Below are 20,662 nucleotides of genomic sequence, written 5' to 3' on the forward strand. Positions count from 1 at the left end.
AAAAAATATAACCGTGCGCACATTGTTCGCCTGGCTTTTGATGCAAACAGCTAGCGGATGATCTTGACGTCTCGGCCGAGCTCGTGCCGCAGTTTGAGCGCTGGTTCTGTGGTCTCTACATTAGGGAACAAAGTCTGCGAGTGCAGACAATGCCGTGTGGTACGCGGCGAGGCGGCGTGGGCGTGCTGACTTCCTGTTGTGAGGAAACTGTCTTCCGATGTAGACACACTCCATGCCTCTTGGTTTGGCGGGGGCTTCCTGTTTGTCGTCGAGCAGTTTTTCGCGTGGTCGCACGACACTGCTCGCGTTGAAGTGTGATTACAAAGACCCCTTTTTTTGTCAATCAGCATGCTTTGTGACATCATGGCGGAGGAGCCGACCACGCCCCCTCCCATGACCACGCCTCCTCGCAAGGCTTCAGTTCGCCTGCAGGAAAGGTGAGGACCGCCAAGAACTATTGGAGCGAAGTGTCCCCCGCGGCCGAGCACGTGACCCGCCCTCTCTTGCAGGCGGGGATCCTACCTCTCGCTGCTGGTGGATGTCAGCAGCCTGGGGGCGGAGCCTGTGTGCGCCGTCACCACCCCCAAGGAGGTGTGGCTTCAGCTGCTCCACACGTCCTCCCGACCGCTCATGCACCAGCTCCTGCAGCAGGCGGCTGCCGACGCACACGCCCTCCAAGCCGAGTACCAGGTAGGCAATGGTGCATTATGGGTAATGTGGACGATGATGTGTGTGTGTGTGTGTGTCCGCAGGGCATCCCTCCAACTTTGTCAGCACGTCAGATCTGGACGTTCCTGGACACGCCATCAAGGACAGATACCAAAGCATCCTGCCCAGTCAGTACACACACACTCTTGTATTTCAGACCTCATGAGGACCCCCCTTTCTAGATATATAAAGATGTGTATTTACAACATTAATATTATATACATACTATGCAAATATAAAACAGCTTGTTGTGCAAAATTGTTGGAATTTCACGAGAAAAACCTAGAATTTTGGCAGCAATACAATAAAAGTCGTCATTTTACTCAACGCAAGTCAAAATTTTACAATGTGTGCAATGTTGTGATAAAAGTTGGAATTTTACTCAATAAGAGTCGTAATTTTGCAAGAAAAGCTTAACATTTTGGCAATTTTGTGAAAGAGTCGTAATTTTACTTGACAAAAGTGAAAATTTTATAAGAAAACTTCAAAATTTTAGCAGTATTATAATAAAAGTCGTCATTTTACTCAATGTACGGCAATGTTTTTCAAGGAAAACTGAACATTTGTGCAGTTTTATGATAAAAGTTGGAATTTTACTCAATAACAGTCGCAATTTTGCACGAAAAGCTTAACATTTTGGCAATTTTGTGAAAAAGAGTCGTAATTTTACTGGACAAAAGTCACAATTTTATGAGAAATCTTTAAAATGTTGGCAGTATTATAATTAAAGTCGTCATTTTACTCAATAAAAGTCGCAATTTCGCACAAAAAGCTGAACATTTTGGCAACTTTATGAAAAAGAGTCGTTATTTTACTCGACAAAAGTCACAATTGTATAAGAAAACTTAAAATGTTGGCAGTATTATAATAAAAGTCGTCATTTTACTGAACACACGTCAAAATTTGACAAGAAAATCTAAACATTTGTGCATTATTGTGATAAAAGTTGAAATTTTACTCAATAAGAGTCGCAATTTTGCAAGAAAAGCTTAACATTGTGGCAATTTTATGAAAGAATCGTAATTTTACCCAAGTAATAATTTTATAAGAAAACTAAAAGATTTTGGCAGGTTTTATATTAAAAGTCGTCATTTTATTCAACGCAAGTCAACATTTTACAAGAAAAACTAAATATTTGTGCAATATTATGATAAAAGTTGGAATTTTACTCAATAACATTCGCAATTTTGCAAGAAAAGTTTAACATTTTGGCAATTTTGTGAAAAAGAGTCATAATTTTACTGGACAAAAGTCACATTTTTATGAGAAAACTTTAAAATGTTGGCAGTATTATAATAAAAGTCGACATTTTACTCAACGCACGTCAAAATTTGACAAGAAAAACTGAACATTTGTGCAATATTGTGATAAAAGTTGGAATTTTACTCAATAACATTCGCAATTTTGCAAGAAAAGTTTAACATTTTGGCAATTTTGTGAAAAAGAGTCGTAATTTTACTCGACAAAAGTCACAATTTTATAAGAAACTTAAAATTTTGGCAGTATTACAATAAAAGTCATCATTTTACTCAATGTACGTCAATATTTTTCAAGAAATACTGAACATTTCTGCAGTTTTATGATAAAAGTTGGAATTTTACTCAATAACAGTCGCAATTTTGCACGAAAAGCTTAAAATTTTGGCAATTTTGTGAAAAAGAGTCGTAATTTTATTGGACAAAAGTCACAATTTTATGAGAAATCTTTAAAATGTTGGCAGTATTATAATTAAAGTCGTTATTTTACTCAACGCAAGTCGTAGTTTTATAAGAAAACTTAAACATTTTGGCTGTATTACAATACAAGTCGTCATTTTACTCAACGCAAGTCAATATTTTACAGGAAAAACTGAGAGTTTGTGCAATTTTATGATAAAAGTTGGAGTTTTAGTCTAACAGTCGTAATTTTGCAAGAAAAGCTTAACGTTTTGGCAATTTTGTGAAAAAGAGTCGTAATTTTACTCGACAAAAGTGACAATTTCATAACAAAATTTTAAAATTTTTGGCAGTATTATAATAAAAGTCGTCATTTTACTCAACGCAAGTCAAAATTCACAATAAAAACTGAACATTTGTGCAATTTTATGATGAAAGTTGGAATTTTACTCAATAATGGTCGCAATTTTGCAAGAAAAGCTTAACATTTTGGCAACTTTATGAAAAAGAGTCGTTATTTACTCGACAAAAGTCACAATTGTATAAGAAAACTTTAAAATGTTGGCAGTATTATAATAAAAGACATAATTTTACTCAACACACGTCGACATTTTACAAGAAAAATTCAACATTTGTGCAATGTTGTGATAAAAGTTGGAATTTTACTCAATAAGAGTCACAATTTTGCAAGAAGAGCTTAACATTTTCACAATTTTGTGAAAAAAAGTCGTAATTTTACTGGACAAAAGTCACAATTTTATGAGAGAACTTTAAATGTTGGCAGTATTATATTAAAGTAGTCATTTTACTCAACACAAGTCAAAATTTTACAAGAAAAACTGAACATTTGTGCAGTTTTATGATAAAAGTTGGAATTTTACTCAATAACAGCCGCAATTTTGCACGAAAAGCTTAACATTTTGGCAACTTTGTGAAAAAGAGTCGTAATTTTACGTGACAAAAATAACAATTTTAGAAGAAAACTAAAACATTTGGCAGTGTTATAATAAAAGTCGTCATTTTACTCAACGCAAGTCACAATTTTACAAGAAAAACTGAACAATTGTGCAATATCATGATAAAAGTTGGAATTTTACTCAATGACATTTGCAATTTCGCAAGAAAAGCTTAACATTCTGGCAACTTTGTGAAAAAGAGTCGTAATTTTACGCGACAAAAAATCAAAATTTTATTAGAAAACTTGAACATTTTGGCAGTATTACAATAAAAGTTGTTATTTTACTCGACGCAAGTCAAGATTTCACAAGAAAAACTAAACATTTGTGCAATATTATGATAAAAGTCGGAATTCTACTTAATAAGTCGCAATTTCGCACAAAAAGCTTAACATTTAAGCAATTTTATGAAAAAGAGTCGTTATTTTACTCGACAAAAGTCCCAATTTTAAAAGAAAACTTAAAAATGTTGGCAGCATTATAATAAAAGTCGTCATTTTTCTCAACACACGTCAAAATTTGACAAGAAAAACTGAACATTTGTGCAATATTATGATAAAAGTTGGAATTTTACTCAATAAGAGTCGCAATTTTGCAAGAAAAGCTAAACATTTTTGGCAACTTTATGAAAAACAGTCGTTATTTTACTCGACAAAAGTCACAATTTTATAAAAAACTTAAAAATGTTGGCAGCATTATAATAAAAGTCGTCATTTTACTCAACACACGTCAAAATTTGACCAGAAAAACTGAACATTTGTGCAATATCATGATAAAAGTTGGAATTTTACTCAATAACATTTGCAATTTTGCAAGAAAAGCTTAACATTTTGGCAACTTTGTGAAAAAGAGTTGTAATTTTACTCGACAAAAGTTAAAATTTTATAAGAAAACTTAAACATTTTGGCAGTATTATAATAAAAGTCGTCATTTTACTCAACACACACGTCAAAATTTGACAAGAAAAACTGAACATTTGTGCAATATTATGATACAAGTTGGAATTTTACTCAATAACAGTCGCAATTTTGCAAGAAAAGCTAAACATTTTTGGCAACTTAATGAAAAAGAGTCGTTATTTTACTCGACAAAAGTCACAATTGTATAAGAAAACTTAAAAATGTTGGCGTTATAATAAAAGTCATCATTTTACTCAACACACGTCAACATTTTACAAGAAAAACTGAAGATTTGTGCAATATCATGATAAAAGTTGGAATTTTACACAATAAAATTTGCAATTTTGCAAGAAAACTTACATTTTGGCAACTTTGTGAAAAAGAGTCGTAATTTTACGTGACAAAAATCACAATTTTATAAGAAAACTAAAACATTTGGCAGTGTTATAATAAAAGTCATCATTTTACTCAACGCAAGTCAAAATTTTACAAGAAAAACTGAACTTTAGTGCAATGTTGTGATAAAAGTTGGAATTTTACTCAATAAGAGTCGCAATTTTGCAAAAAGAGCTTAACATTTTCACAATTTTGTGAAAAAGAGTCGTCATTTTACTCGACAAAAGTCACAATTTTATAACAAAACTTAAAAATGTTGGCAGTATTATAATGCAAGTTCTCATTTTACTCAACGTACGTCAATATTTTTACAAGAAAAACTGAAAATTTGTGCAATATTATGATAAAAGTTGAAATTTTACTCAATAACAGTCACAATTTTGCAAGAAAAGCTAAACATTTTTGGCAACTTTATGAAAAAGAGTCGTTATTTTACTCGACAAAAGTCACAATTGTATAAGAAAACTTAAAGATGTTGGCAGTATTATAATGCAAGTTCTCATTTTACTCAACGTACGTCAATATTTTTACAAGAAAAACTGAACATCTGTGCAGTATTATGATAAAAGTTGGAATTTTACTTGTCGCAATTTCGCACAAAAAGCTTAACATTGTGACAACTTTATGAAAAAGAGTCGTTATTTTACTCGACAAGTCACAATTTTATAAGAAAACGTAAAAATGTTGGCAGTATTATAATACAAGTTGACATTTTACTCAACACATGTCAAAATTTGACAAGAAAAACTGAACATTTGTACAGTATTATGTTAAAAGTTGGAATTTTACTTAATAAGTCGCAATTTCGCACAAAAAGCTTAACATTTAAGCAACTTTATGAAAAAGAGTCGTTATTTTACTCGACAAAAGTCACAATTTTATAAGAAAACTTAAAAATGTTGGCAGTATTATAATAAAAGTCGTCATTTTACTCAACACACGTCAAAATTTGACCAGAAAAACTGAACATTTGTGCAATGTTGTGATAAAAGTTGGAATTTTACTCAGTAAGAGTCGCAATTTTGCAAGAAAAGCTTTACGTCTTGGCAATTTTATGAAAAAGACTCGTAATTTTACCCAAGTCATAATTTTATAAGAAAACTAAAAGATTTTGGCGGTATTACAATAAAAGTCGTTATTTTACTCGACGCAAGTCAAGATTTTACAAGAAAAACTAAACATTTGTGTAATATTATGATAAAAGTTGGAATTTTACTTAATACGTCGCAATTTCGCGCAAAAAGCTTAACATTGTGGCAACTTTATGAAAAAGAGTCGTTATTTTACTCGACAAAAGTCACAATTGTATAAGAAAAACTTAATGTTGGCAGTATTATAGTAAAAGTCGTCATTTTACTCAACACACGTCGACATTTTACAAGAAAAACTGAACATTTGTGCAACGTCATGATAAAAGTTGAATTTTACTCAATAACAGTCGCAATTTTGCACGAAAAGCTTAACATTTGGCAACTTTGTGAAAAAGAGTCGTAATTTTACATGACAAAAATAACAATTTTATAAGAAAACTAAAACATTTGGCAGTGTTATAATAAAAGTCGTCATTTTTACTCAACGCAAGTCAAAATTTTACAAGAAAAACTGAACTTTTGTGCAATGTTGTGATAAAAGTTGGAATTTTACTCAATAAGAGTCGCAATTTTGCAAGAAGAGCTAACATTTTCACAATTTTGTGAAAAAGAGTCGTAATTTACGCGAGAAAAGTCCCAATTTTATAACAAAACTTAAAAATGTTGGCAGTATTATAATTAGTCGTCATTTTACTCAACGCAAGTCAAAATTTTACAAGAAAAACTGAACATTTGTGCAATATTATGATAAAAGTTGGAATTTTACTCAATGACAGTCGTAATTTTGCAAGAAAAGCTTAACATTTTGGCAACTTTATGAAAAAGAGTCGTTATTTTACTCGACAAAAGTCACAATTTATAACAAAATTTTAAAATTTTGCCAGTATTATAATAAAAGTTGTCATTTTACTCAACAGACATGGAAATTTTACAAGAAAAACTGAACATTTGTGCAGTTTTATGATAAAAGTTGGAATTTTACTCAATAATACTCGCAATTTTGCACGAAAAGTTTAACATTTTGGCAACTTCATGAAAAAGAGTTGTACTTTTACTTGACAAAAGTCACAATTTTACAAGAAAACTTAAACATTTTGGCAGTATTATAATAAAAGTCATCATTTTACTCAACACAAGTCAAAATTTACAAGGAAAACTGAACATTTGTGAGTTATTATGATAAAGTTGGAATTTTACTCAATAAGTCGCAATTTCGCACAAAAAGCTTAACATTTTGGCAATTTTATGAAAAAGAGTCGTAATTTTTCTTGACAAAAGTCACAATTTAATAAGGAAACAAAAGTTTAGCAATATTATAATAATAATCGGAATTTTTAAAATTATGGCAAAAGTCATCATTTTACTCAAAAAATGTCAGTTTTACAAGAACAACAAAAAAATGGGCAATATCGTGATAAAAGTCCTGAATTATATATGACAAATGTCACCATTTTGCAGTGAAAGTAAAATTTTACATAAAAAAGTAATAATTTTATGAGAAAATATTGCAATATTACAGAAACAGAAAGAATATGAGAATTTGTTCCCAATTTTATAAGAAAAAAGTCGACACTGTGAGAAAAAGACTGCCTTTAGTTAATTTCAATTTTTTTTTGTAATTGTTTTTTAATCTTCATTATTTACTTGAAGTTATTACTGTATGTCTCTGTACACATATATATATATTTTTAATTAATTTTGGCCAGAGTGGGAGCATTTCAATTTCTCACACACACTTGTATTTCATATGTTGACCAGAGGGGGAGCACTTTTAAAAGCGACACACAGTCAATGTGGAAAATCTCTCCTTTTTTGGGACCACCCACATTTTGATAAATGTCACCACCAGGGGTGCAAATGAGACATTCTCGATTAGATGCAATGTTATTGGGACCATGATTTATGTCATCACTTCTTCACACCTCCTCATATGGAAGCTACTTTTCCTTCTTCATGTCTTAAATACAAGAACACGTACACAATTTCTGACATTGACGACCGTTTCATTTGTGCTTATAGACCCTGAGAGTCGTGTCATCTTGACCTGTACAGAGGAAGAGGGGGGGCCAGACCGCTACATCAACGCCAACTACATCCGGGTTAGACTTTCTGAGGTTTTTCAGTTCAGGGGGCGGGGCCAAGCCCAGCACACATGTACTTGCTTGTTCTTCTGCCTCTTTAAGGGGGCACTGGAAAAAAAAACATCCCTAAAGTGCTAACTAAACTGCATTTACATTTTGTGAGCTCAATATTAACCAAGTGGTATCATTAATATTATTATAAACCAGGGGTGTCCAAACTTTTTGACTTGGGGGCCGCATTGGGCTAAAACAATTGGGCTGAGGGCCAAAAGCTACGTAACTATATGTATGTATTAGGGGTTTCCCCCCCAAAATTTCGATTTTCAAATGAATCATGATTCGTATTTCCTAATCAAATTTTTAAAAATGTAATCAATCAATCGATTAAAAAATAAGAATTAATTTGAAAAGTTTTAAATGTGAGACAAGAACACATATATTTTAATTTTTTGATGCATTCTAAATCGTAAAAAAAACATTAGCAAAAATCTTCATGGAGAGTCGGTCTATACCTCCTATTAAGTTTCGCTTTTTATTTTTTATTTTTTATTTTTTAATATTTTTATTTATTTTTGTATCAGTCCTGTCCAACCACTTGGAAAAATCTTATTGTTGATCTATATCACATCTGTCAAAGTGGTTTTCACTGAGGGCCACATCGCAGTTATCTTTGACCCCAGAGGGCATCTTCTAACAGTGAATACTATTATTTAACCATTTTTAAAAAGCATTTTATAAAAAAAAATTAAACTAAAATGTAAAAAAAATATGCCGAATTGCAATAATTTCACCTTAAAATGTAGTGTATTTTACTGTAAATGGGATAGGTTGATTGGCAACACTAAATTGGCCCTAGTGTGTGAATGTGAGTGTGAATGTTGTCTGTCTGTCTGTGTTGGCCCTGCGATGAGGTGGCGACTTGTCCAGGGTGTACGCCGCCTTCTGCCCGATTGTAGCTGAGATAGGCGCCAGCGCCCCCCGGGACCCCAAAAAGGGAATAAGCGGTAGAAAATGGATGGATGGATGGATGGATGGATGGATGGATGGATGGATGGATGGATGGGAAAAACAGTACTGCTGTGTTTACGGTAAAAACATTTTTACTGTCAAATTTACATTTGTTTTTTTCACTGGAAATAATAAAACTGCCATTTTACAGTAAAACTTTGGCACCTGAGCTACCAGTTTATTTATTTTTTTGCTACAAATCAATAATTGTAGATTTTTCAGTGTATTACTGTAAATGCCAAAACGCCACCACAGTTTATTTCAGTAAAAAAATATTTTTTTATTTAGAGAAAAACGCTGTAAAAACCCCAATACATTTCACAATTTGACAATGAAATCTGATGCTACTTTTACATTGCACAATTTGATGGACAACTTGCTTTGAAATCATTATTATTAGTATTTATTTATATTTAAAACATGCTTTAAAAATATATTTTTGTATTATTAGACAATATTTAAGTGAACATCATTTGCCATTACATGGAGTACATTTTTTTTATTTTTCCCAAAATAGAAAGAATACATTTAGTAAGAAAAGTTACAGTACTTTATTGACACATATTATTTCCAGGCTTTCCAGGGCCAAATAAAATGACATCTAGCCCCCAGGCCTTGATTTTGACACCTGTGGCTTGTATCATGTATATATTACATGTTATTATAAATGTCACTACATGACATATATACTTACATCATGTATATATTACATGTTTTTATGAATATTACTACATTACATATATACTTACATCATGTATATATTACATGTTTTTATGAATATTACTACATTACATATATACTTACATCATGTATATATTACATATTATTATGAATATTACTACATGACATTTATACTTACATCATGTATATATCACAATTTTTTATGACTGTTACTACGTGACATATATAATTACATCATGTATATATTGCATGTTATTATGACTATTACTACATTACATGTATACTTACATCATGTATGTATTGCATGTTTTTATGAATATTACTACATTACATATATAATTACATCATGTATATATTGCATGTTATTATGAATATTACTACATAACATGTACACTTACATCATCCATATATTGCATGTTATTATGAATATTACTACATTAAATATATACGTACTTACAGCCTGTATATAAAACCTTGATGGATGTTTTTTTAGAGCCCTTTCACAAGAAAAACTTAACATCTGTGCAATATTCTAATAAAAGTTTGAATTGTACTTAATAACAGTCGCAATTCCGCACAAAAAGCTTAACATTTTGGCAACTTTATGAAAAAGAGTCGTTATTTTACTAGACAAAAGTCACAATTTTATAAGAAAACCTAAAACTTTTGGCGGTATAATAAAAAAAAGTCATAATTTTACTCAACCCAAGTCAAAATTTTACAAGCCAAACTGAACATTTGTGCATTATTATTATAAAAGTTGGAATTTTACTCAATAACGGTCGCAATTTTGCAAGAAAAGCTTAACGTTTTGGCAATTTTATGGAAAAGACTCGTAATTTTACTCAAGTCACAATTTTATAAGGAAACCTAAACATTTTTGGCAGTGTTATAATAAAAGTTGTCATTTTACTCAACGCACGTCAAAATTTTACAAGAAAAACTAAACATTTGTGCAATGTTATGATAAAAGTTGGAATTTTACTCAATAACATTCGCAATTTCGCAAGAAAATCTTAACATTTTGGCTATTTTCTGAAAAAGAGTCGTAATTTTACTCGACAAAAGTCACAATTTAATAGGAAAACTTTAAAATGTTGGCATTATTATAATAAAAGTTGTTATTTTACTTGACGCAAGTCAACATTTTACAAGAAAAACTGAACATTTGAGCAATATTATGATAAAAGTTGGAATTTTACTCAATAACAGTCGCAATTTCGCACAAAAAACTTAACATTTTGGCAACTTTATGAAAAAGAGTCGTTATTTTACTCGACAAAAGTCACAATTTTATAAGAGAACTTAAAAGTTTTGGCAGTATAATAAAAAAGTCATTATTTTACTCAACCCAAGTCAAAATTTTACAAGACAAATTGAACATTTGTGCATTACTTGGATAAAAGTTGGAATTTTACTCAATAACGGTCGCAATTTTGCAAGAAAAGCGTAACGTTTTGGCAATTTTATGGAAAAGACTCGTAATTTTACTCAAGTCACAATTTTATAAGGAAACCTAAACGTTTTTGGCAGTGTTATAATAAAAGTTGTAATTTTACTCAACGCACGTCAAAATTTTACAAGAAAAACTAAACATTTGTGCAATGTTATGATAATAGTTGGAATTTTACTCAATAACAGTCACAATTTATATTGCATGTTATTATGAATATTACTACATGACATATATGCGTACTTACAGCCTGTATATAAAACCTTGATGGATGTTTTTTTAGAGCCCTTTACAAGAACAACTGAACATCTGTGCAATATTATTATAAAAGTTGTCATTTTACTCAACAGTCGCAATTTCGCACAAAAAGCTTAACATTTTGGCAACTTTATGAAAAAGAGTCGTTATTTTACTCAACAAAAGTCACAATTTTATCAGAAAACTCAAAAGTTTTGGCAGTATAATAAAATAAAGCCATCATTTTACGTTTTTTTAGAGCCCTTTATTGGCAGGATAGAGCGACTCCCATGACCTTTACTGTTAGCTGACTTTTGCTTGTGTTTATTTACCATTTAGAATGCATAAAAACAAGAAAAACATACGTGTGAATGATAGGCGCAATTGCACATTCCTGCTGCTGTGTGCTTCATCAGGACAGAAACTAGTGAAGGTGCCGGGTGGGATGGGTCGTGGTTGTCTACGCCCACCTGCGACGACTTGGTAGTTGGTCTGGTTAGCATGGGAGTCGACCAAGAAAACCACAGGAAGTGATGGAGGAAGTAGCTCCCTCCTACAGGCACACAGATGTGAAACCCCGCCTCCGTCCGTCCCCCAGGGTTACGGAGGCGCTCCGAGGGCCTACATCGCCACCCAGGGGCCGATGGTGCACACTGTGGGGGACTTCTGGGACATGGTGTGGCAGGAGAGGAGCCGGGTCATCGTCATGGTGACGAGGCTGAAGGAGGCCAACGAGGTCGCCGTGGCGACAGTTTGTACTGTCGCATGCATTTGCACTCTGCTGTCGGTACGGTGGAAACTTTATGTGTGTGATGTGTCCAGAAGTGTGAGCGGTATTGGCCGCACTGCAGCCACAGGGCGGGTAGGAGGAGGCGCGACGACGACGGAGAAGAGGAGCTGGGGCCAGAGGAGGAAGGGACGGATCAGTTCGGCCGATTTCGACTGCGAGTCACAGACAGTCGAGACAAAGACGGCTTCACTGTCACTGACATGGAGATAGAGGTTGGTGTCCTCAAGAACGTCCACTCACTTAAATTGTACAAAAGTCACTTTTTTACATGATGGCACCTGCTTATATACACAAGCCCCAAAACCAGTCAAGTTGGCACGTTGTGTAAATGCTAAATAAAAAGAGAATACCGTACTTTTCGGAGTATATGTCGCACCTGCCGAAAATGCATAATAAAGAAGGAAAAAAAAACATATATAAGTCGCATTTTTGGGGGGAATTTATTTGATAAAACCCAACACCAAGAATAGACATTTGAAAGGCAATTTAAAATAAATAAAGAATAGTGAACAATAGGCTGAATAAGTCTACCTTATATGAGGCATAAATAACCAACTGAGAAGGTGCCTGCTATGTTAACCTAACATATTGTGGTAAGAGTCATTCAAATAACTATAACATATAGAACATGCTATATGTTTACCAAACAATCCGTCATTCCTAATCAATAAATCCCATGAAATCTTATACTTCTAGTCCAGGGGTCGGCAACTTTTACCACTCAAAGAGCCATTTCGACCCGTTTCACAAAATAAGGAAGATAATGGGAGCCACAACTTTTCTCGCCAATATCTGCTGGTGGTCACCCAGATGACAAGAATGAGGGCATGCTATGAAGCCATCGACATAAACACCTTCTACAACATGTACTAACTGCTTGCCAGTCCAGCAACATGTTGTGAGAGGCTTCCGCAGATGCACGCACACGACTGGGAGGCATACTGGGTGACACAGAGTACACTGACGGTTGTGATATAAAAAACTTTAACACTCCTACTAATATGCGCCACATTGTGAACCCACACAAAAGAAAAATGACAAACACATTTCACTCGCGAGCACCAAACCCTCCCTCCCCTCCCTGCGTGGTTGAGGTGGGCGGGGTTTGGTGCTCACGGGGTGTATAACATGGTCAGGAATTGTCATGGATGCAAAGGATTCTGGGTATTTGTTGTGTTGCGTTTATGTTGTGTTACTGTGAGGATTTTCTCCCGAAATGTGTTTGTCATTCTTCTTTTGTGTGGGTTCACAATGTGGCGCATATTAGTAGGAGTGTTAAAGTTGTTTGTATCACAACCGTCAGTGTACTCTGTGTCACCCAGTATGCCTTGCAATCTCATACATGTGCTGATAGAAGCAGCGAAATGCATGTGTCCGGTCGGCACGCAAATAGCATTCCGTGAATGGTGGGCACGATGACGTTAAGAGTAATATCATCACGGCACGCCCTTAATATTGTAGTCCGAGTGAGAATTGGAGAACATTGACTCCGGGTGATGTCCAGGAGAGGTATTGAATTCCGGAATCTCCCCGCTACAATCTGGGGGGTCGGCGATTGTGCAGCTGAGCCGCATCAGAGTTGCCAAAGAGCCGCATGCGGCTCAGGAGCCGCGAGTTGCCGACCCCTGGTCTAGTCTCTTACGTGAATGAGCTAAATAATTATTATTTGATATTTTACGGTAATGTGTTAATAATTTCACACATGAGTCGCTCCTGAGTATAAGTCGCACCCCCAAACTATGAAAAAAACTGCCACTTACAGTCCGAAAAATACAGTACAATGATTTGCAAATCCTTTTCAACCTATATTCCATTGAATAGACTGCAAACACAAGATATTTAACGTTCCAACTGGTAAACTGTCATTTTTAAATAAAAGAATAAAAAAATGGTACTACTCTTTTTTGGGAATAAAGTTTACAGTTACTGTTTTCACAGTATATCAGTAACAAACGTCAGAAAACGGTACTATTTTTTTAATCTGTAAAGTTTTTGGTTGTTATTTTACCGATGCATTACAATAAATTGAAAAAAAAAACATACTATTGTTTTTTTTGGTTGTTAATTTTACAGTGTATATGGAAAAAAAAAACTATACTATTGGGGGGGAGTTTCGGGAAAGTTTTCGGTTGTTGTTTTTACAGTGTATTACTATAAATGGAAGAACGGTACTATTGATTTTTGGAGGTAAAGTCTACAGTTGATGTTTTTACGGTGTATATGGAAAAATATATATACTATTGGGGGGTTTTTCAGCAAAGTTTTCGGTTGTTGTTTTTAAAGTGTAGTACTATGAATGGAAAACCAGTACTATTGTTTTTTGGTGGGTAAAGTCTACAGTTGTTGTTTTTATGGTTTATTACTTTAAAAAGAAGAAAAAAAACGGTACCATGGGGGGGTTTCTGCAAAGTTTTTGGTTGTTTTTGCAATGGAAAAACTGTACTATTGTTTTTTGGGGAGTAAAATCTACGGTTGTTGTTCTTGCGGCGTATTACTGTAAATGGCCAAAAAAAAAGGCACTACAGTGTTTTTCGATAAAGTATTGGGTTGTTGTTTTTACAGTGTTTTGCTATAAATGGAAAAACGGTACTATTGTTTTTTTAGGGGTAAAGTCTACAGTTGTTGTTTTTACGGTGTATTACTTTAAATAGAAAAAAAACGGTACCTTTGGGGGGGGGGGGTTCTGCAAAGTTTTTGGTTGTTGTTTTTACAATATATTACTATAAATGGAAAAACTGTACTATTGTTTTTTGGGAGTTAAATCTACGTTTTTTGTTTTTAAGGTGCTGTGGAAAGGCGCAGCCAACTGGCCGACGGCGGGGCGGGGCACACTGCCCTGCCCAAGATGGCGGCAAGGAGGCGGAGGATGCGGCGGAGCGGAGAGGCGGAATTAATTGTGTGCCGGTGTGTGTGCCACGCACCTGATTTAGATTGTGCCGGCGTCGCTCCCAGCAATCCCCGCCTCTCCGCTCCGCCGCATCCTCCGCCTCCTTGCCGCCATCTTGGGCAGGGCAGCGTTCCCCGCCGTCGGCCCGTTGGCTCCGCCTCTCCACAGGTGTATTACTGTAAATGGGGAAAAAAATGCACTACAGTGTTTTTCGATAAAGTATTCGGTTGTTGTTTTTACAGTGTATTACTATAAATGGGGAAATTACGGTACTATAGTTTTTTGGGGGGTAGAATCTATGGTTGTTTTTAAGGTGCATTACTTTAAATAGAAAAAAAACGGTACTATTGGGGGGTTTTCGGCAAAGTTTTCAGTTGTTGTTTTTACGATGTATTACTATAAATGAAAAAAAAAATTATATTCTTTTTTTGGGGGTAAAATCTTGGGTTTTTGTTTTTAGGGTGTATTATTGTAAGTGGGGAAAACAAGGCACTACAGTGTTTTTCGATAAAGTATTCGGTTGTTTTTACAGTGTATTACTATAAACGGGAAAAAACGGTACTGTTGTTATTTTGGGGGTAAAATCTATGGTTTTTGTTTTTAGGGTGTATTACTGTAAATGGGGGAAAAAGGCACTACAGTATTTTTCGATAAATATTCTGTTGTTTTTACGGTGTATTACTATAATTAGGGGAAAAAACGGTACTGTTGTTTTTTGGGGTAAAGTCTTCGGATGTTGTTTTTACGGTGTATTACTGTAAATGAAAAAAAATAGTACTGTAGTTGTTTACGGTAACATTTCCGGTTGTTGTTTTTACGATGTATTACTGTAAATGGGTAAAAAAAAAAAACGGTACTACTGTTTTTTTGGGAATTAAAGTCTACAGTTGTTTTTACGATGTATTACTGTAAATGGGTAAAAAAAAAACGGTACTACTGTTTTTTGGGAATTAAAGTCTACAGTTGTTTTTACGATGTATTACTGTAAATGGGTAAAAAAAAAAAAACGGTACTACTGTTTTTTGGGAATTAAAGTCTACAGTTGTTTTTACGGTGTATTTCTGTAAATGGGAATAAAACAATACTACTGTTTTATGGTAAAAGCATCCGGTTGTTGTTTTTGCAGTGTGTTACTATAAATGGGGAAAAAAACGGTACTATTGTTTTTTTGGGGGTAAAGTGTCCGTTTGTTGTTTTTACGGTGTATTACTGTAAAAAAACTAATCCCGGTAACATTTTTGATTGTTGTTTTTACGATGTATTACTATAAATGGGTAAAAAACAAACAAAAAAAACGGCACTACTGTTTTTTTGGGGTTAAAGTCTGCAGTTGTTTTTACTGTGTAATACTGTAATTGGGAATAAAATAATACTACTATTTTTGGGGGGTAGAATCTACGGTTGTTGTTTTCACGGTGGATTACTGTAAATTGAAAAAAACGGTACTGTTGATTTTCCGGTAATGTTTCCGGTTGTTATTTTTACGATGTATTACTGTAAATGGGAATAAAACAATAATACTGTTTTATGGAAAAGCATCTGGTTTTTGTTTTTACGATGTATTACTATAAATGGGTAAAAAAAAAAACGGTACTACTGGTTTTTTGGGGTTAAAGTCTGCAGTTGTTTTTACTGTGTAATACTGTAAATGGGAATAAAATAATACTACTATTTTTGGGGGGTAAAATCTACGGTTGTTGTTTTTACGGTGGATTACTGAAAATGGAAAAAAACGGTACCGTTGTTTTTTCCGGTAACGTTTTCGGTTGTTGTTTTAACGTAAATGGGTAAAAAAAAAACGGTCTACAGTCATTTTTACAGTGTAATACTATAAATGAGAATAAAATAATACTACTGTTTTTGGGAGTAAAGTCTACGGTTGTTGTTTTTACGGTGTATTACTATAAATGGAAAAACAGTACTATTGTTTTTGGGGGGTAAAATCTACGGTCGTTTTTACGGTGAAAGGGGAAAATAGGTACTAGTGTTTTTTTGTAAAGCAATTAGTGCACCAACCACAAAAAAACCTCCCTTTTTCATGACAAAAATGTCCCTTTTTCATGACGAAGGAGAAAAAAAAAAAGGACCCCCCCCCCCCCCACACACACACACAAATTATTAAGCGTTGACCGGTCCGCGGATACAAAAAGGTTGAGGACCACTGCTTTATAAGATCATGACAAAGTTCATAAAAAAGATTTAGTAAGAAAAGTCCTAGGCCTATTATTGCAAGCCATATCAAATGATGTGAGTTTGACAGCTGTCAACTAGTGTTTCCATGACGACGACGACCATCACTTTTTGTCCTTCACCAAAGGGGTGTCATGTGCATGCCAAGCCACTAGTTGGCGACGTGTTTAGCTGACTTGTGTATTAAATGCTGGTGATCTTGCAGCTGGGTCGGGAGCGTCGTCCTGTCCGACACTACTGGTTCACGTCCTGGCCCGACCACCACGTCCCACAATGCACCGCTCCGCTGCTGCGCCTGGTGCAGGAGGTGGAGTCCCACAGTGAGGCCCTCAGAGCCGCCGCCCTCCCCCAGCTGGGACCCGTCGTCGTCCACTGCAGGTACCTCCTCGTCTCCTCGCTCCTCGATTCCTCATCGGACTCGGACTTCCTCCGCAGCGCCGGCGTCGGGAGGACGGGCTGTTTCATCGCCAGCAGCGTCTGCTGCCGGCAGCTGCGCCAAACGGGTCGGGTGGACATCCTGGAGACGGTGTGTCGGCTCCGGCTGGACAGGTTTGTGGCAGGAAGTCGCGTGACGTCTCGCTCCCTGACCGGCTCCTCCCGTCCTGCGCAGGGGGGGCATGATCCAAACCCCGGAGCAGTACCAGTTCCTCTACACGGCCCTGGCTCGGTTCAGCTCCCAGCTACAACAGCAGCAGGTACACTCCGCCCTCCCCCTTCTGACTCCGCCTCCAGCCACCGCCTATAACGAGCGGTTTGGATTTTTCTCAGGAACAAGACAAGCAGAAGCACCCGGAACATCAGGTGAGTGAAGGGCTCCAAAACCTCCAGCTGGACGCCCAGAGTGACGGGCGGACAGAACCCGGAGAACCTGTAAAGAACCTCAGGCCGGTAGAAGCCCTCATAGACCAGACACTGACTGCCTCGTGAATCTCAAGGAGTAGTCTTCACTGAAAGTCTAGATCTTTTGTCTCGAAACAAGTGTCAAAAACTGCTTGGTTTTACTGTTTAGTTCTGGAGTGTGCAGACTTTGTACTGAGGGCCACACACTGACTAAACAAAGCATGCCGGGGCCGTTTTTTAACCCTCAGGGCTCCCCTCAAGTTTGGTCCCTGGTCGCCATCATGGATTATTTTTTTTTTTCTAAAGGAGCCATATGTAATAATGTGGCCAGAAATGGTACTGCATTCACGGTCCAAATTCTGTAGGTTGCCAGATACGCAGCCGAATCCAGCGCGCTATAATCAACACATTTTACACAGAAATTAGGCTATTTTCAGGAAAGACTGCGTACAATATCACAACAATCATACATAGTTATTGTCAGTACTATCAGAAGACAAAAGAAAAAAAACAACTACAACCAACATTAGCAATGGTTATATTGGTTAAAATAAGTACAGGATGGGGGGGAATTTTGATATTTTTCCAGATTTTTTTTTAACCCTTAGGGCTCCCCTCAAGTTGGGTCCTGGGTCTCCGTCTTAAAAATGTTTAAAAAATGTATTTTTGTTTTTATAGATTTTTTTATTTATTTTATTTAAAGGAGCCACATGTAATAATGTGGCCAGAAATGGTACTGCAATCACTGTCCAAATTCTGTAGGTTGCCAGATAGGCAGCCGAATCAAACTCGCTATAATCAACACATTTTACACAGAAATGAGGCTATTTTTAGGAAGAAGAACATCATGCTTGTGTATGATATCACCACAATCTTATTGTCAGTACTATCAGAAAATATAGACTAAAACCAACGTTAGCAATGGTTATACTGTTGAAAATATGTACAGCATGTGGGAGGGCGTTTTGATATTTTTCAAGATTTTTTTTAACCCTGAGGGTCCCCCTCAAGTTTGGTCCCGGGTCTCCATCATAAAAATGTTTAAAAAATGTATTTTTGTTTTTATAGATTTTTTACATTTTTATTTAAAGGAGCCATATGTAATAATGTGGCCGGAAATGGTACTGCAATCACGGTCCAAATTCTGTAGGTTGCCAGATACGCAGCCGAATCCAGTTCGTTATAATCAACACATTTTACACAGAAATGAGGCTATTTTCAGGAAGAAGTACGTCATGACTGTGTACAATATCACCACAATCTTCTATATGGTCATTGTCAGTACTATCAGAAAACAAAAGACTACAACCAATGCTAGAAATGGTTATATTGATCAAAATAAGTAGACTATGCAAGATTTTTTTTAAACCCTGAGGGCTCCCTTCAAGTTTGGTCCCAGGTTTCCATCATAAAAATGTTTTAAAGAATGTATTTTTGTTTTTGGGGGGGTTTATTTGAAGGAGCCACATGTAATAATGTGGTCAGAAATGGTACTGCAATCACCGTCCAAATTCTGTAGGTTGCCAGATACGCAGCCGAATCCAGCTCGTTATAATCAACACATTTTACACAGAAATTAGGCTATTTTCAGGAAGAAGTATGTCATGCTTGTATACCATATCACAACAATCTGATTAGATAGTACTTTATTTATTCCGTCAGGAGAGTTCCTTCAGGAAAATTACAATTTTCAGCACAATCCCATTCAAGATCAGACAAACATTACAGGGAGACAGAACAGGATCGCTGATGGGTCTGCCGGCTTCCAGCGCCCCTTACAAAAAAGATGACATACAGGTAAACATGGGGGGGTGGGGGGAGAGAATAGAAGATTAAAATAAAATAAAAAAAATCGGTCTTAGCCTGGGCCCTGTAGTGGGGGTGCAGACTGAGGCCAAGTACTATCAGAAAACAAAGGCTAAAACCAACTACAGCCAACACTAACAATTGTTATATTGGTTAAAATAAGTACAGCATTTATATATATATATATGTATATGTGTATATATATATATATATATATATATATATATATATATATATATATATATATATATATATATATATATATGTGTGTATATATTTATATATGTATGTGTATATATATATATATGTGTATATATATATGTGAATGTATGTGTGTGTGTATATATGTATGTATATATATGTGTGTATATATATCCATCCATCCATCCATTTTCTACCGCTTATTCCCTTTCGGGGTCGCGGGGGGCGCTGGCGCCTATCTCAGCTACAATGTATATATATATGTGTGTATATATACATATGTATATATGTTTATATATATATATGTGTGTATATATATATGTGTGTATATGTGTATATATGTGTGTGTGTGTGTGTGTATATATATGTATATATATGCATATATATATGTGTATATATATATATATATATATATATATGCATATATATATATATATATATACATATATATATGCATATATATATATATATATATATGCATATATATATGCATATATATATATATATATATATATATATATATGCATATATATATATATATATATATGTGTGTGTGTTTTTATGTTTCAATGCTTAAATCTCGAGATCGACTTCAGGTCTATTTGTCGATATCATTTTTTTTCATGTTTAATACCCTTTTTGTCAAATGCCTGTTCTTTTTAATGGCAAAAACACAAAATAGAATATCTTCCCCGCAAAAAAATTCAAAGTGGAATATTTGATGTGAAGTAATTGGAGTCTTACATGAGTCAATAATTCAAAACAACATTGATTCAAATTCCT

At 35.0% G+C, this 20,662-nt stretch overlaps 1 protein-coding gene across 1 annotated transcript; it reads left to right on the top strand.

Moving 5' to 3' along the window:
• Window positions 1-313: 313 nt before the first annotated feature.
• LOC133554264 (tyrosine-protein phosphatase non-receptor type 7-like) lies at window positions 314-18,155 on the top strand. Its single transcript, XM_061902777.1, has 10 exons — window positions 314-437; window positions 510-700; window positions 753-836; window positions 7,725-7,804; window positions 11,764-11,901; window positions 11,988-12,167; window positions 17,238-17,410; window positions 17,468-17,581; window positions 17,643-17,727; window positions 17,801-18,155. Exons 1-10 carry the CDS (start codon window positions 349-351, stop codon window positions 17,957-17,959), a joined length of 1,293 nt encoding a protein of 430 aa, XP_061758761.1. The 5' UTR covers window positions 314-348; the 3' UTR covers window positions 17,960-18,155.
• Window positions 18,156-20,662: the final 2,507 nt, after the last annotated feature.

The sequence above is a fragment of the Nerophis ophidion genome, linkage group LG06 (assembly GCF_033978795.1).
Source record: "Nerophis ophidion isolate RoL-2023_Sa linkage group LG06, RoL_Noph_v1.0, whole genome shotgun sequence".
Classification (NCBI taxonomy): domain Eukaryota; kingdom Metazoa; phylum Chordata; class Actinopteri; order Syngnathiformes; family Syngnathidae; genus Nerophis; species Nerophis ophidion.

What these genes read in the sequence shown, in the direction of transcription:
- LOC133554264 (XM_061902777.1), top strand. Translation starts at nt 349, where the DNA reads ATGCTTTGTGACATCATGGCGGAGGAGCCGACCACGCCCCCTCCCATG. An exon ending in TGTCGGCTCCGGCTGGACAG is followed by an intron (nt 17,582 to 17,642) that starts GTTTGTGGCAGG and finishes CGTCCTGCGCAG; the next exon opens with GGGGGGCATGATCCAAACCC. An exon ending in CCCAGCTACAACAGCAGCAG is followed by an intron (nt 17,728 to 17,800) that starts GTACACTCCGCC and finishes GATTTTTCTCAG; the next exon opens with GAACAAGACAAGCAGAAGCA.